Raw genomic sequence first — 14,683 nt, 5'->3', positions numbered from 1 at the left:
CCTACTGCGGAAAGCATGTCATCTCCATCCAGGATCTTGGGCTCAGGCTGTGCACGGCACTCTTTGGGCATACCGCACATCTTTCAAAGCAACAACGAATCACACGCCTTGTCAACTCACTTACGGTTTGGAAGCCATAGCTCCATTTGAGCTCAACTCCGGATCCCCTAGGGTGGGCAGTCTGCGCGCAAGTTGGGGTATGGAATCTACTTCTATATCCCGTCTCACCTTATTGGATGAAAGTCGCCGCTTAGCTTCACATGCTCTGCAAGCGGAGCAACTTCGTCGCAAAGCGTGGCATGATCGCCACCTCAGAAAGCCGAAATTAACGCAGGGTTCCCTGGTGCTGCTTTATCAGGCTAAGTATTTGAAGAAAGCTAAGAAACTGGTCCCAGCGTGGCAAGGGCCATTCATAGTACAAGAGATTCTGCCACAGGGGGCTGGCCGCTGTCCAGTTAGTCACCCTGACAGTAGTTCCTTTGCCACTGGTCAACGGATCAAGGATTAAGTGCTATCACTATCCCTAATCATATACAAAGCTAATGATGATAGCCATCTCACCACCATATGATTATCAACTCCCCGGCTCGGTATTTCTCTATGGCTTACCATCTTCATCTCTACTCCAAACTTCATCATGGTAGTTCTTATCTTGGAAAACTCCCCTTGTTTCACTGATGCATCATTTATTGTTCTGACTCTGTCTCTGCTACATTCTGTTCTTGTAATTTTCGAGAATCAAGTCTCATATAATAGCCATTTTGATTATGGGATAGTGTTCGAAGATTAAAGCAGCTCAACTGCATCTCCCTTTTTTGTCTCTAACTTTGAAATGCACTCTTTCATCATCACATATCTCTCTTTGCCTTTCTAGGGCTATCATTTTTGTAATTCTCCTCAAATTGATTCAATCCTTAATGCCTTCCTCCTTTCAATAAGTATCTGTTTCCTATCTTGCAAGGTCAGTTTCTCGAGGGTGTGAATTAAAAAGAAATAACATTTCCAAAGACATCTGGGTAGTGAGACTCCATAGCCGAATAGACGTGCCTAAAAATTTTATTCTCTATCTTTGACAGCATTTATATCTAGCTCTTTCTCTCCTCCTTGTTCATTCCTTTTCTACCGCATTGTTCCCTTGCTCAATAAGTATCTTAGCATCTCTTAACCTTCCCCATGTTCTCTCCTCACCTGTGTTCCTTGGCTTAAATGAGTACCACATAACCCCTGCGGTAAGAATCAGCCCAGATTCTTAATTCCCCTCACCTTTTCCCCTATCTACACCTCATCCTAGCCATTAAATTCCCCCGCCCTTTTTCCACCTATTGAACCCCTAGACCACCCCTCTTCAGCCCTCGCCCTCGTCCCCTCCCTATCGAGCCCTCGCCCTCCCCTCTCTAGCCTCGCCCTCGCCCCCAATATCGAGCCCTCCCCTCTCCAGCCTCGCCCTCGCCCTTACCTATCCAGCCCTCGCCCCCCTTATTGAGCCCTCGCCCTCGCCCTTACCTATCCAGCGCTCGCCATTCATATCGACCCCTCGCCCCTCCCTCTCCTGCCCTCGCCCTCGCCTTCCTCTATCGAATTGCCCCCCTCTCCTGTCCTCGCCCTCGCCTTCCAGGTCGAGCACTCGCCCTCGCCCTCGCCACCCTCTATCGAATTGCCCTCCCTTATTCGACCACTCGAATACCCTATTGAAAATTAGCTCTGTCGAACCTGTACCTCTGCAGTACCTGGCAAGTCCTCGCCCCCTTCTCACGCAGATGCTTGTTTTTGGTTGCGCACCCACCTATTAACGCTACAAAAGCAGGTCGCACCCAATTGAGAAAACGTAAATCCTTTGTTTTCTCTCTCAGCAGAACAGAACAGATGAAGAGGATTTAACACACTGCAATTTCTGGGATTGCACTGCAGTTGTATGAGAGACAAGGATGTGTGTACTGATGTATGTATTCACTGGGGATATTGTACATATATGATCTGTGGAATCCCACAAATCCACTCTGCTGCAGTCAGTTCAGTTCGATATCAGCTTGTAGTCAGTTATATAAGTATTGGGTTGGATAAAAGACACTACTACAGTGTGTACAGTCGGCAACAAATTGCTATGGCAGGCGGTAAAAAATTGTTGCCTAGGAAAAAGGCTCAACCACAAAGAGAGGAAATTGATGCAACTGACGAGGAATCAGATCACAGCAGCCATGGGGTCACTGACATGTCTTCTAGTGCTCCATCCAACGAAAGTTACAAGGCCTCGGCTTCAGAGGCAGAGTCCAGCTCGAACGGGGATAGTGATAATAACACTTCCAACGGCAGTTCAAGCGATCAGGAGAAAGATCCAAAAGGAAAACGAAAAATCATGAATCATGTAATCAGTCATGAGGTGGCTAGGCCTGAAACAACAAAACATAAAACAAAGTTTTCACTAAATTTTCACATGCAGCCGCCCAAACCATCTCTGAGAGATATTCTCTCACAGGCCCAATTGGATAATTTGGGTATCAAATCACTAGATGAAGCTATCCTCCCAAATGACATACCGGTCAGTATGGTTCATCAGATGCTGAAAAATTTCCCAAAAGTCAGAGGTCACATTTTGACAGCTGCACGTCTAGGAAATGCAATGGGGATGACCAACTTTCCCGCCCTGCAGCCTAGTACCCGGTCTTAGTCAAAGCTCTCCAAAGCTGATACCATAAAGGCATGCAAGGCATTGTTCGAACCCGATCATCCTGAGCTGCAGCATCACAAAGCTCTCTTAGCAGCTTTCATATATTACTTTTTGGTGCGAGATGTGCAAGGAGCAAAGGGAAAAGTAGAAGTGCTGACCACGTTCCCACTATGTGATGGTCTTTACTGTTTAATCAAGAACATTCCTTGTGGGTTTCATCAGATCCTCTTTACATCATTGCAGACAAGGGCAAAAAGGTTTAGAGCACAATTACAGTCATCTCAATCCAGCTTCCAATGTTTTGCCGCACCACTATTGGCCTGGGTGATCAACATCCGTATCAACCCTTCGGAAGTGGATAAGGATACAACAGTACCACTGCTAGTAAAAAGGAAATCTCTCGGCGCAGATGAGCAGAAGAAGAAACAGAAAAAAAGAGTCAAAGTGGTCAAAGACACGGAAGAGACACTACGACCTCTGCCATTTTTAGAGAGTCAGACTAGTGTGACACTTCCTCCTAGACGGTCTTCTTCTCACCCCGTGCCCGTCTTTACAGTGCCAGAGGCCGCTGTGAGCTCTGATGTTCTTAGTACGCCCACTCCTGCTACTGACGCAGTCTCTATTCCATAGGTATCTCTTTCCACTGCTACCATTTATACTAGTGCCAATATTACAACACCATTCTCGGCACTACCTGTAGTATCTTCGTCATTTCCCCAATCTCCAGCTCACCTATTGAGCCTAATACTAGTGTAACACCGATCACCCCGACCACTACAGTGCCTCCAGGTAACCTTGCTACTACTACATCTCGGTAACCTTGCTAGTACTACATCTCCAGGTGCTACTACTACTTCCTCTAGTGGAGGCAACTCATATTCGTTGTTCAAAATCTCTGAAGAAAACCTACAGGAATCAAGAAATTCCATAGCAATGATTGAACTTGGTGCAGAGAAATTAGCAGCCACCCACCAGAAGCACTCAGCTACATATGCGGCCATGGAAGGCTGCTTGCGGGTTGCCGAGAGTGCCATCGCAGATCGAGATGCAACGATTTTTGCACTACAGCAAGCATTGAAGATAAAGTCAAGGATTATTGATGACCTAAAAGCACAGGTGCAGGGATTTCAAGAAGGGCTTATGTATGGTAACAGGCCTACCCAGGCTCCTGTGGGATATGGATGGACTGGGCCAGGGATACAGGTCCAGAATCCAGCAGGCTTTGTAGCACCAGCAGGTCACTCTCAGCCCTCTCAGCAGTTCATGGGACACTACCCAGCAGGTCCCTCTCAGCCCTCTCAGCAGTTCATGGGACACTACCCACAGCCCCAGTTCCAGTACTTTACTCAGCAGGGGTCTGAGGTCCAGATGCCACACATGCAGAGCCAGAGTGTTCCTTGCTGTGACGGTGTTGCTGGTGCACACCGCCATGGTTGTGTTACTAGGCGCCCAAAGTTCACTTCAGGGCAGGTGCTTCCATCTGCTGTGCAGCAGATGGCTGCTACAACCACAGGAAGCCAGGTTATGCAAAGCACAATCCAGCAACCGCATCGTTACACAATCGATCTGATGGCTCCTCCCGATCTGGATACTTCTGGAGCAACAGTGGTGACGACACTTTCCCTTGGGTGACAGGACTGTGCTCTTGACCCACCTTTCATTGTACATATAGTTACTTTTGTACTTTCATTCAGTTTTGGCTCACCGAGACGGTGACCAGTCTTGTGGCGGGCAACTTGTAGCAGGCTACAGTGTCACTTTCACAGGACACAGTTACAGTTAGTACAGTTGGTCCGTCTGTTCACACTGGACGGACACTCGGGGCAGTGACGTGGCAGGGATACGGATGGTGGCCTAGTGGACATGTGGCCAGGTCACACTTAGCTGGCTGACATTTATGGGCCGTTGGTGGCTCTTTATGATTGTATCTATGAGTAGTAGCCGTTGGGTCATTATCATTATCTTTGCATGGATGGTCTAATCGTCGTTGTCTTGGTAGCGAGTCTTACACAGAGTCTCACACAGAGCACAGTGTCACCATCCCTGCACATCTGAGCCTCGACACCCCATTTGTACCTGTGAGTCTTGGGCTGGAGCTGAGTGTGCTGCCACGCCAGAGTCTGTACATGGTTCTTTGAGCTAGTCGAGTCCACATGTTCTGGTCCACTGTCGTATCTCTGTTGTTATCCATTGTTTCTGTGTTTCATTCTGTTTGAGAGAGTTTCCATTTGTTTGAGTGAGATTGTCACGCACATTGCACTGAGGGGTACCCACACTGTAGAGAGCACGACACATTATCCGCGCTATAGGCTCCCACTGGTCATTTGACCATCTATCCTCATTGGGACCGCATCCAAAAGTGCAATATGGCCAAACTGTCGGATACTTTCTATTGGTAGTCACACCTTGACTTTAGGCCTTTATTGAGTTCACTTTCTAGTATCCACCAACTTGCTAAGTGCAACGGGGGGACCTACATGATCTTGCCCTGAGCCTAGACATCCTCTTACTATACGAATTCCAGTGCCGACCAACTTTCCGTCTGCGGGTGAAACTACCGTTCACATTGGCCATACAATGTCCGACCATTTGCTACTTCAAAAAGAGGGTCTCGAAAATAAAACAAAACCCATTGGAAAGAAACCAACAACTAAAGTTAGTAGTTGCCACGTCGTCATGACATAGTTAACAGTTGCCACTTCCTCGTGACATACCCCCCTCTTGAAATCGCAAACGTCCTCGATTGCATACCATAAATACATGCCACTGATGATCTTGTGCTATTAACACTCTTTTATCTTCGCATGTATCCGCAAGAAAGGTCGTCAAAACATGTGTACAAATGACTTAATGAGACCTTCATACTTTTGTCAAACTGTACATTGCCATTTCACTGAATCTATGAGTACATTTGATGTGCTAGCTTTGTCATTACCCTGGATCGGAAAATGTAGTTGGGGCTTGAGATCGTCTGATTGTTTGCTTTGACGTTTTTTCTTCACTTTACCCTTTCATGAATACATTTTATGCATAACCTTTTTGTTTTTTTTCTTTGCTTTCAAAGTTTGCTCACTTGGTGAAAAAGGTAAACACGACAGACTTAAAATCTGTTCCGTTTCAAGGGTTATCGGTTCGAGTCCGATAGTGAGCACAAAAGCATGAACCCACACAGCTGTACATCAGTCAAATGAAGATTCCTCTTGTGGGGCATCACTCAACTGCACGTAGGCGCGAGAGAGAGCAGTGTGTATCGTGCAGGGCATCACTCCTAGCACCACACTGTACATGAGAGGGAAAGAAAACACTCCATAGCTCTTAACCTGTGAATGACAGGTTAAGCATCCCCTCTCTTCTGCGCTTGACCTATAATGCACTTGTGAACAAATAGATGCAAAAAGGAGAAGATTTCTATGGCTGCCAAAAAAAGCGTATCGCTGAAAACGCAGCAAAACATCCCTGTAAACACGCATCTGATGCCTTCCAATGCTGAAAATGAGCTCGTTGGACCTAGGTAAAGTCATGGGAAGCTCAAAATGAAGAGAAATGGCTGAAAATCAGAGTTATCCGCCTCCAAAATTGCTCCAAAAGGTCAGTTACGAGTTCTCTTCTCCTAGACTTGGTAAATTGACCAAAAAGTGCCACTTGGCACTCATGGATGCAAATTCTCCGCATTGGGCTTCTTGCTTAAAAATCTCTCAATTGGTGCATCGGTTGACTTTACAGTAGAGTAATAAAATGTTCCCCTGGTCATACCAAAGGTAATGATGCGAACACATTTCACGGCCCAAAATAGCAGTTCCCTAATTTTTAGGAAATGATTCTGTTGGACTCCCACTGGTCATTTGACCATCTATCCTCATTGGAACCGCATCCAAAAGTGCAATATGGCCAAACTGTCGGATACTTTCTGTTGATAGTCACACCTTGACTTTAGGCCTTTATTGAGTTCACTTCCTAGTATCCACCAACTTGCTAAGTGCGACGGGGGGACCTACATGATCTTGCTTTGAGCCTAGACATCCTCTTACTATACGAATGCCAGTGCCGGCCAACGTTTTGTCCCCGGGTGAAACTATCGTTCACATTGGCCATACAATGTCCGACCATTTGCTACTTCAAAAAGAGGGTCTCGAAAATAAAACAAAACCCATCGGAAAGAAACCAACAACTAAAGTTAGTAGTTGCCACGTCCTCATGACATAGTTAACAGTTGCCACATCCTCGTGACATGACAACCTCCAAGTCTCAGGTAACCCCTCACACAATCTCTACGCATCTCATTTGAAGTGTCGTAGAAGACTGTCTGAGAGTTGCCCGTTCGGGCATTGAAGGCCCCTAGGAGGACGATATCACCATCCCTAGAAAACTCCCATACATCATCGTCCAGTATAGAGAAAAGCGACTGCCCTTTGGATGCAGCATATACTGACGTACTGGGAGGGTACATACCAAATAGAGTAGGAGACAATGGTCAACCCTATTTCACCCCAATGGTGGAGTGAACTAAATCAGGTATCCCCTCAAGGGTGTGTACATGTCCCATCACTGATATGTATAGAGCCATAATTCCCGAAATCAATACTATGGGCACCCCCATCTCCTGCAGTCTGCGCATCAATCAAGCTCTCGGTACCATGTCAAACGCTTTGCAGAAATCCACAAAGCTACAATAAATTTGTCTCCCATGTGACCTGCCCTCCTCTCTATGATGGCTCTGAGTGTCAGAATATGATCAAGAGTGGAGAAACCCCTCCTGAAACCGGCCTGGCCCTTTGCCCGTACACCCTCACCCTCTGCCCAATTACTCAACTGTTGCTTAAGAATGGATGCATACAACTGTGCCAATGTGTGCCCAACCATAATAGTGTGGTAATTCCCAGGCTTTGTAGGATCACCTGTCTTGAAGTTAGGCACAATAGTAGACAACCTCCAAGTCTCAAGTAACCGCTCACACATGGCATGATTGAACAACACCGCAAGAACCACTACCAGCATATCTCTAGCATGTATAAAGTGCTCTGCTACTAGACCATCATGATCATATGCCCTGCTGGCATAGTCACAAGGGTTGCATTCCGGGACGGGGAACGGGTGACGGGGCTCAAATGGATTTTTACTGTAAAAAAGAGGCGGGACGGCAAGTGGGGACGGGAAGCCCGAAAAAGGGAGTCCTCTGTTACTATGCTTGCTGGTCCTCATCTTGTCAATGTATCTCTTTACGATCTCAGTGGTAAAGAAGGTACTGGTAGGCGGGCATGGCTCTGTAGGATCTGGAAGGGGGTCCTGTCCAGGAACTATATATAACGATGTTGCATACTGGCCCCACACATCAGGAGAAGTAATCACTGGGGGAGGGGAGTGCTCATGAAAGAATCGCCATGTCTCTCTTGAGTCTCTACTGAAGAACAACTGATAAGTAAGCTCGTTTCTTTCGTCGCACAAGGCGCCGGGAAGCAATCCGAGACTGCCTGTAAAAGATGACTACTAAAAGAAGATCCCTCTGAAGCTGGGTTCTCATCTCTCTGCACTCCTATCATATCAACTATTCTAGGGCATGCTCCTAGAATGTGGCCTCCGACCCAGCTGAGTGTCTGGGTATGCCTCTGATGCTGCACTATGCAGTGTCTCAGTCAGTAATGTGATGCACTCCTCCACTGAGAGGCCACGACTAGTTGTGCATAGATGGCTATAGATCTCCTTTGTATAAACCGAGTCAGTCTCTGGCGTAAATGTATAACGGGTATGCGGCCTGCCTCCTGACGACTGGGCTGTACTATATTGAAATGAAATGGACAATGTCAAAAGAGCATGATCCACTGCTGTAGTGGCCCCGTGTCTGTGTGGAAAGCATGTGAAACCGACTGCTCCAGGAAATCATTGTAATCCATTAAGTATGGCTAACCCATGTGTAGTCGTCATCTGTGTGAGATATCTCCCATACTCCTGCTGCTCTCTGTCATGTGAGCATATGTCAAGCCCCAACTCACGCACATCCAGCTCTCTATGCATCTCATCTAAAGTGTCGTAGAAGACTGTTCGGGCATTGAAGTCCCCTAGGAGGAGGATATCACCACCTAGAAAACTCCCATATATCATCATCTAGTATAGAGAAAGGCGACTTTCCTTTGGATGCAGCATATATTGACGTACGGGGGGGGGGGGGGGGAAGTAACATATGGCAATGTATAGAAACCGGCTTGTGTCAGCTCTCAACCTCACCCACATGTATCTAGCATGATCATCTCTTTGGGCTGTAACTCCTCCCTAAATAGCACTGCTACTCCTCCTGAACCTCTACTCCCATGCTCAGATCTCGGGACTGGTTTGTGGGCTGTCTCCCATCTGTAGCCCACCATCCGTAGCCCACCACGTGGCATAAGCTGTCCAGGGGTCTGATGAGTCTCTGAGAAGAAAACAATGTCCCTGTCTTAAAACTGTCCTCAAAGGCATCAACGTCCAACCTCATAGATCCATTACAATTCCAAGTAGCCATCTTCAATGTGGTCCCATAGGTCGCACACTGCCATGTAGAGCGTCGCTCTACAATCCACCGCCCAACCATCTCTGTAAAAGGCCATCTTTCCCTTCTCCCTTGCCGCTGTAATCTTTGGCATTACCTCTCTCATATGCGCAAGCTGTGAGAGAGTGAGATCATTACCAAGGAAAATACCTGTCTATTAGAGAGTAGGCTTCTTTCTCAAGAAATCCTTCTGTTCCAAGGAGGGGAAGCGTAGTATGAGAGCTCTCCCTTTTGAAGATTCTCCCGGGCCATCACTCTTCTTGCCCACTCTCCATGCCTTTGTGTGTGAAGGCTTGTCCATCCCCATCATGGATGTGAGGCTTGTGACCTCTTTTTCCACATTGTTTATGTCCTTGAGGTCGGTTACCTTCACATGTAGAGCCCGCATCCTCCTTTGTTCCTCTTCGAGGGTCATGTTAATAAGAGTGGGTGTACAAGGAGCTTCCTTACCTTTCCCTTTCTTGGTGGCCTCAATCCATTTTTCGGCCTCCTCTACTTTCTTTTGTGTTGCGGAGATGATCGCGGCCCATGACTTCTTCTCCTCTTCTTCCTTGATAACCCGTATATCTTCTCTCATGGTATTCAGTTCTTCCATCATGGATGGCTGAATTTCCCCTTCTTCAAGCTGCCCACTTTTTGCTGCAAGAAGTTCACCTTGAAGAGTTCGAATTGCGGCTTCTTATGAAGCCGCAAAGCCGCTTGCTCCTCGACGCAAGAAATCCTTTCGCATAGTTTCCTCTTCTCCTCTTTCCATTCCTCCATCTTCCGAAGAAAGGTTGCATCAATCTCTTTCTTCCACTCACTCCTTCACTTCAGCCGCAAGTGGTGATATCTTGTTATCTTCTCTCATATGCCGCAAGTTGTGAGAGAGTGAGGTCATCGCCTAAGTAGGTGAGTATCTTGTCAAAGTGGACGATGCAAAAGCATAGAGCAATGGGGAGAATACGAGAGAGAGAGAGAGAGAGAGAGAGAGAGAGAGAGAGAGAGAGTTGAAATGAAATGATATATTAACGTTTACAAAAGGCCAAGATGACCTATGATACCAACAAGTTACAAACTGGTGAATCTAATACAAAGTCTGTGTGCTGAAAGAAAGACTAACATCCTAAACAAAATCTTGTAGTGAGAGTGAAAGTGGGGGAAAGACTAGAGACTTTCTAGTCAATACAAAGGTGCAAAATAATGAGAAGTGCAAGAAACGTAAGCTACTAAGAAGGGGATAATCCTCCATCTCAAAGTAAATCCAGCATTGGTCGGTGTCGGATCTCCTCGATGTTCTCCATGGTCAAAAACTTGGCTGGGCATCATGTGTGGCGCGCCAAAATAATTCAAATCCTCCTCTGTAATCTCCGTCTATGCTGGGATGCCACACACAGAGAGAGAGAGAGAGAGAGAGAGAGAGAGAGAGAGAGAGAGAGAGAGAGAGACTGAGTGTTTCTAATATAAGATTTTTGAAGCCTTCACAAGCTCAACAAGCTATGCGGAAATGTTCTCCTGTTTTGGAGGGGAAAAGGTTGCCTAATGTCGATGATCCAAGTTCATGGAGAACACTTTCAGAAATTTGGAGATGCACAACTATCAAGTATGGAGACAAAGTGGCACTTGTGGACCCTCATCATATGTCTCCTAAAACGATCACTTTTAAGCAGGTGAGTGAATGGATCTAAATGAACAAATGGTAGTGGAGTGACTTGCTAGCTTGTGTGAAATTCATTTATTTCTCTTAGGTCTACGTGGGTAAGGTCTTGTTCTAGATGCTGCATGGTTTGTTAGCTTAGTAGCCCAGAGCATGCCATTTAGAAGTCTTCAATTTATCTTGCCAAAGTAGACTTTGTAGCACTATTTTCTGGACTCCTTAGTTTTTGTCAAGATTAGTCAAATGAATCAAAAAGCAAAATGCAAAGAATAGATGCATTGAGTCGCTAGTTGTGTAATTTCATTGTTTCCTTTTGTGCTCACTTGGTCAAAATCTTGTTTTAAAGGTTGCATGGTTTAGATGTGAACGACTTGAAACATGGTAATTTAGAGGTTGTATACTCGCATGGTGTTCGGAAGCTTCATTGTAGTGTGCATCATAACATTATGACACAGATATTCATATCACACGATGCATGGCTGCATCTGAGTGTTTAATGTAAATGTCTGTTTTGTATGCTTGTTTTCCGTGTTGGTTTCGCTTATTAGCCTACAATCGAGGATGATTGTTTTAATAAGTGCATGTGAGTTACCAAGCCACTTCTTGTTATTCTTTCTCTTTGTACACTAAAATCTGTTCGAGCTCCAGAACCTGTTGTCTCTCTTCTACCATGGGTGGATTTTCAAGAATAGGTTCATTTGGTTCTAGTCCTATGTATGGTTTCGAGAGGCTAACATGAAAAGCATTATGGATTTTCCGAGTAGAGGGCAGGTCCAATCTTTCTGAAACCTCCTTGATTGAATGGGTTACCTTGAACAGTCCATAATACCTTCGGGATAGTTTTGGAAAGGAAGAAGGTTGTCCTGCACCCTCTTTGAGGCGACTCTTGTGAAATTTTAACAGAATCCAATCACTTTCTTTGAACTCTACATGCCTTTTTGTCAGCGTGTTTCTTTTGCCTTTCTTGCACTACTCTTATAGTAGTGTGCACCTGCTTCATTGCCGATTTCAGTTCCAAAGCGAGTCTATCTTCCGCTTCCGCAATGAACACAAGAGAGAAACATGCAGAATGCACACACATACGCATGCTGAAATGTTCTTCACATAATCTGAACTTCTTACTTGTGCACGTTCTAATGTTGAAACGGAGGCCTTTTTCGCGATGGAATTGCACCAAACTTTGTGTATGCATAGGATAAGTAGAGAAGAATGAAATTCTATGAGTGCTCTGTTGAAAACCGCCCTAATTGAGATGATTAGGGACTGAAAACAGAGAAATTATGTACACTACACTCTAGGAAGAGAGCGTCTGCTGCAACCTTCGTGACAAAACTTCTCAAGAAGGTGGCTATGGCTGTGAGAGTCCTTGTTCTCTCAGTTCTCAGTTCTCTTGAGTATATGAATGTCATTTCAATGTTAGTTTACGCTTCCGTCTTTGTGACCTAAGACCTATGTGTAAGAGGCCAAGGCGCCAGAAGAGGAGTACAAGGAAGAAGTAGAGGACAAGGTTGTAGAGGAGGCTGATGACAATGAGGAGGCAACCAAGGATCGGTCAGAGACTTAGCACTCCACTCCACCTTGTGCAGAATAGGCTTGAGAGGCCGAGGTCAAGATGCTCATGGATCATCTCCTCATCTATTCAAAGGATCGTTCTGTGAAGGTCCATGCAGGTCAAACCTATGAATACAGTGATTTGGACAGTGGAAGGGTGTTGTGAATTCTCTGTGTAAAGCCAGAGAAAAGGTGAAGGCGACCAAGTCTTTCAGCAAGAAAAGCGATCCAACTCTTTTGCTAATTGATGGTAGTAGCAATAGAAGATGCAACATATGCAGTGATTCATTCATTGGAGCATTATGGACACATTGAGGGAGATTGGAGGAGGTGATGGAGGATCAAAACATAGTACTACTCACGGAGACACATGAGAGCCTTGTTAGTCCCTCGCCGGATCCATTCTGCACACATGACATGACACAAGCCAAGCTCACACCTAGACACACATAGTGAGCGGACATCAGGCTCACATTCCAGCCATAGAGCCAATACGGGCTCACTCTCGAGCCTTGGGGCCTGCAACCAAGTGGGCTAGCCTCTACCACAAGAGCCAGTGTCCCATACGACCGATCCCACACCAGTACGGGTGTGCGAGCAGAGCTGCCAAGGGCCTAGAGTCCAAGTGTGGTGATCACACAAGAATTCTCACAAATAAGACTCAAGTCCTATTTATAGGACTTCATAACCTATGGGCCAGCTTCACATTGGCAGGACATACTACAGGCACCCATCTTGATGTCTGAGGACGTAACACTTCGCAAGTCTTCTAAGTTCGAGATTTGCTTAGGAGGAATTACTAAGTCATCCTGCCCTAGCTGTTCCTTTAGATGGCTTACGTGGAACACGTGATGCACGGCAATGCCCTGAGGTAGATCCAACTTATACGAAACCCTACTTATCCTCTTTGTGATCTGAAATGGACCACAATAACGAGAAGATAACTTCGAGCATGGACCAGTTCGGATCGTTTCAGAATCCTTCGGTACCCTAAGGTACACCCACATGCCTTTTTGGAGTTCGTAGGGTTTTGCCGATGCTGATTAGCGTAAAAAGTGGCACGATCTTGTGCCGTCTTAATGCTCTCTTTTGTTATCTGGAGAATTTCTTGCATATCATGTAAGAAATCGGCTACCGATCGCATCTTGATCTCCTTGAATCGAGTGGCAATTGGTGGTTTCGGCTCATAACCGTACATAAGCATAAAAATGGGCTATTGCCAGTAGCCGAGTGCTTTGTATTGTTATAAGCAAACTCAATATGTGGGAGATAGCGTTCCCAATCAGATTGATGTAGAGAGACATATGTTGGTAGCATGTCCTCCATAGTTTGATTTGTGCGTTCAGTCCGTCCTTCAGTTTCAGGATGATTTGATGATAACATGCACAGATGGGTCTACAATTTTGCAAGACCGTTTGCTAAAAATTGCCTGTGAATTTTGCATCACGATCACTGACAATTTCGTTGGGCAAACAATATAGTTTGTATAAGTGTTCCACAAAAGCTGGGCTAACTTGTGGCTCTCTACGGTGGAACGTGTAGGGATGAATCGTGCCATTTTTGTGAGTCGATCGACGACGACTCAAATGGCATGGTGCCCACGGTTGGTTCGGGGCAATCCAACTACCAAAGTCCATAGAAATGCTTGTCCATTTTCTATCGGGAATTTGCAAAGGATGTAATAATCCAGCGCGTTTTTGAAGTTCAACTTTGTTGAGCTGATAGTGCGTGCATTCCTGCACATACTTTTCAATGAAAGTTTTTATGTGCGGCCAATAGAAATACCGGCCAACCAAGGCCAAAGTACGGTGTATGTGAGGGTGTCTTGCACTTCGTGCATCATGACACTCAAACAAAATTTGCTTGTGGATATCCTCATCAACGGGCACACTCGCTTTGCCTTGCTTGAAAAGTAATCCGTTACGAATAAAATACTTCTCCGCTACTTGTAGCAGGGCTACAATGTCACTTCACAGGACAGGCAGACAGTTGGACAGTTAGTCACAGTTGGTCTGGTTCACACTGGACGAACCCTCTGGGCTGGGGGTGACACGTGGCAGGGTACCGACGCTGACAGGTCACCACCACCACTCAATTTGGAGATAGACGTAGCTGACTGGACATTTATGAGCCGTTGGTGGCTCTTTATGGTTGTACATATGAGTAGTTGTTTGAGCCAGTGGCGTTATCTTGTACGTAGTGGTCTAGAGTGAGTCGATTCACAGGGCACATCTTCACCATCCCTGCACATCTGAGCCTCGACACCCCTATTGTACCTGTGAGACCTGGGCTGGAGGTGAGTGTGCTGCCA

General features: G+C 46.0%; 1 protein-coding gene across 5 annotated transcripts in view; it reads left to right on the top strand.

Annotated features, from left to right (window-relative positions):
• Positions 1-14,683, top strand: part of LOC147433502 (putative acyl-activating enzyme 16, chloroplastic) — a 210,340-nt gene that overhangs the window by 47,217 nt on the left and 148,440 nt on the right. For 4 of the 5 annotated variants that reach the window (XR_015185273.1, XR_015185272.1, XM_086490188.1 and 1 more), the window contains exon 2: positions 10,643-10,834. Coding sequence is in view for 3 of the 5 variants with exons in the window: in XM_086490188.1 (XP_086346314.1) it covers positions 10,643-10,834 (192 nt within the window). In the remaining 2 variants the exon portion in view is untranslated. Of the gene's footprint in view, positions 1-10,632; positions 10,835-14,683 lie in introns of all 5 variants that reach the window. The other variant, XM_086490187.1, reaches the window with a different exon arrangement.

The sequence above is a fragment of the Adiantum capillus-veneris genome, chromosome 19 (genome assembly GCF_014529385.1).
Source record: "Adiantum capillus-veneris isolate H3 chromosome 19, ASM1452938v2, whole genome shotgun sequence".
Classification (NCBI taxonomy): domain Eukaryota; kingdom Viridiplantae; phylum Streptophyta; class Polypodiopsida; order Polypodiales; family Pteridaceae; genus Adiantum; species Adiantum capillus-veneris.
This window is presented reverse-complemented; position numbering and strand designations above follow the sequence as displayed.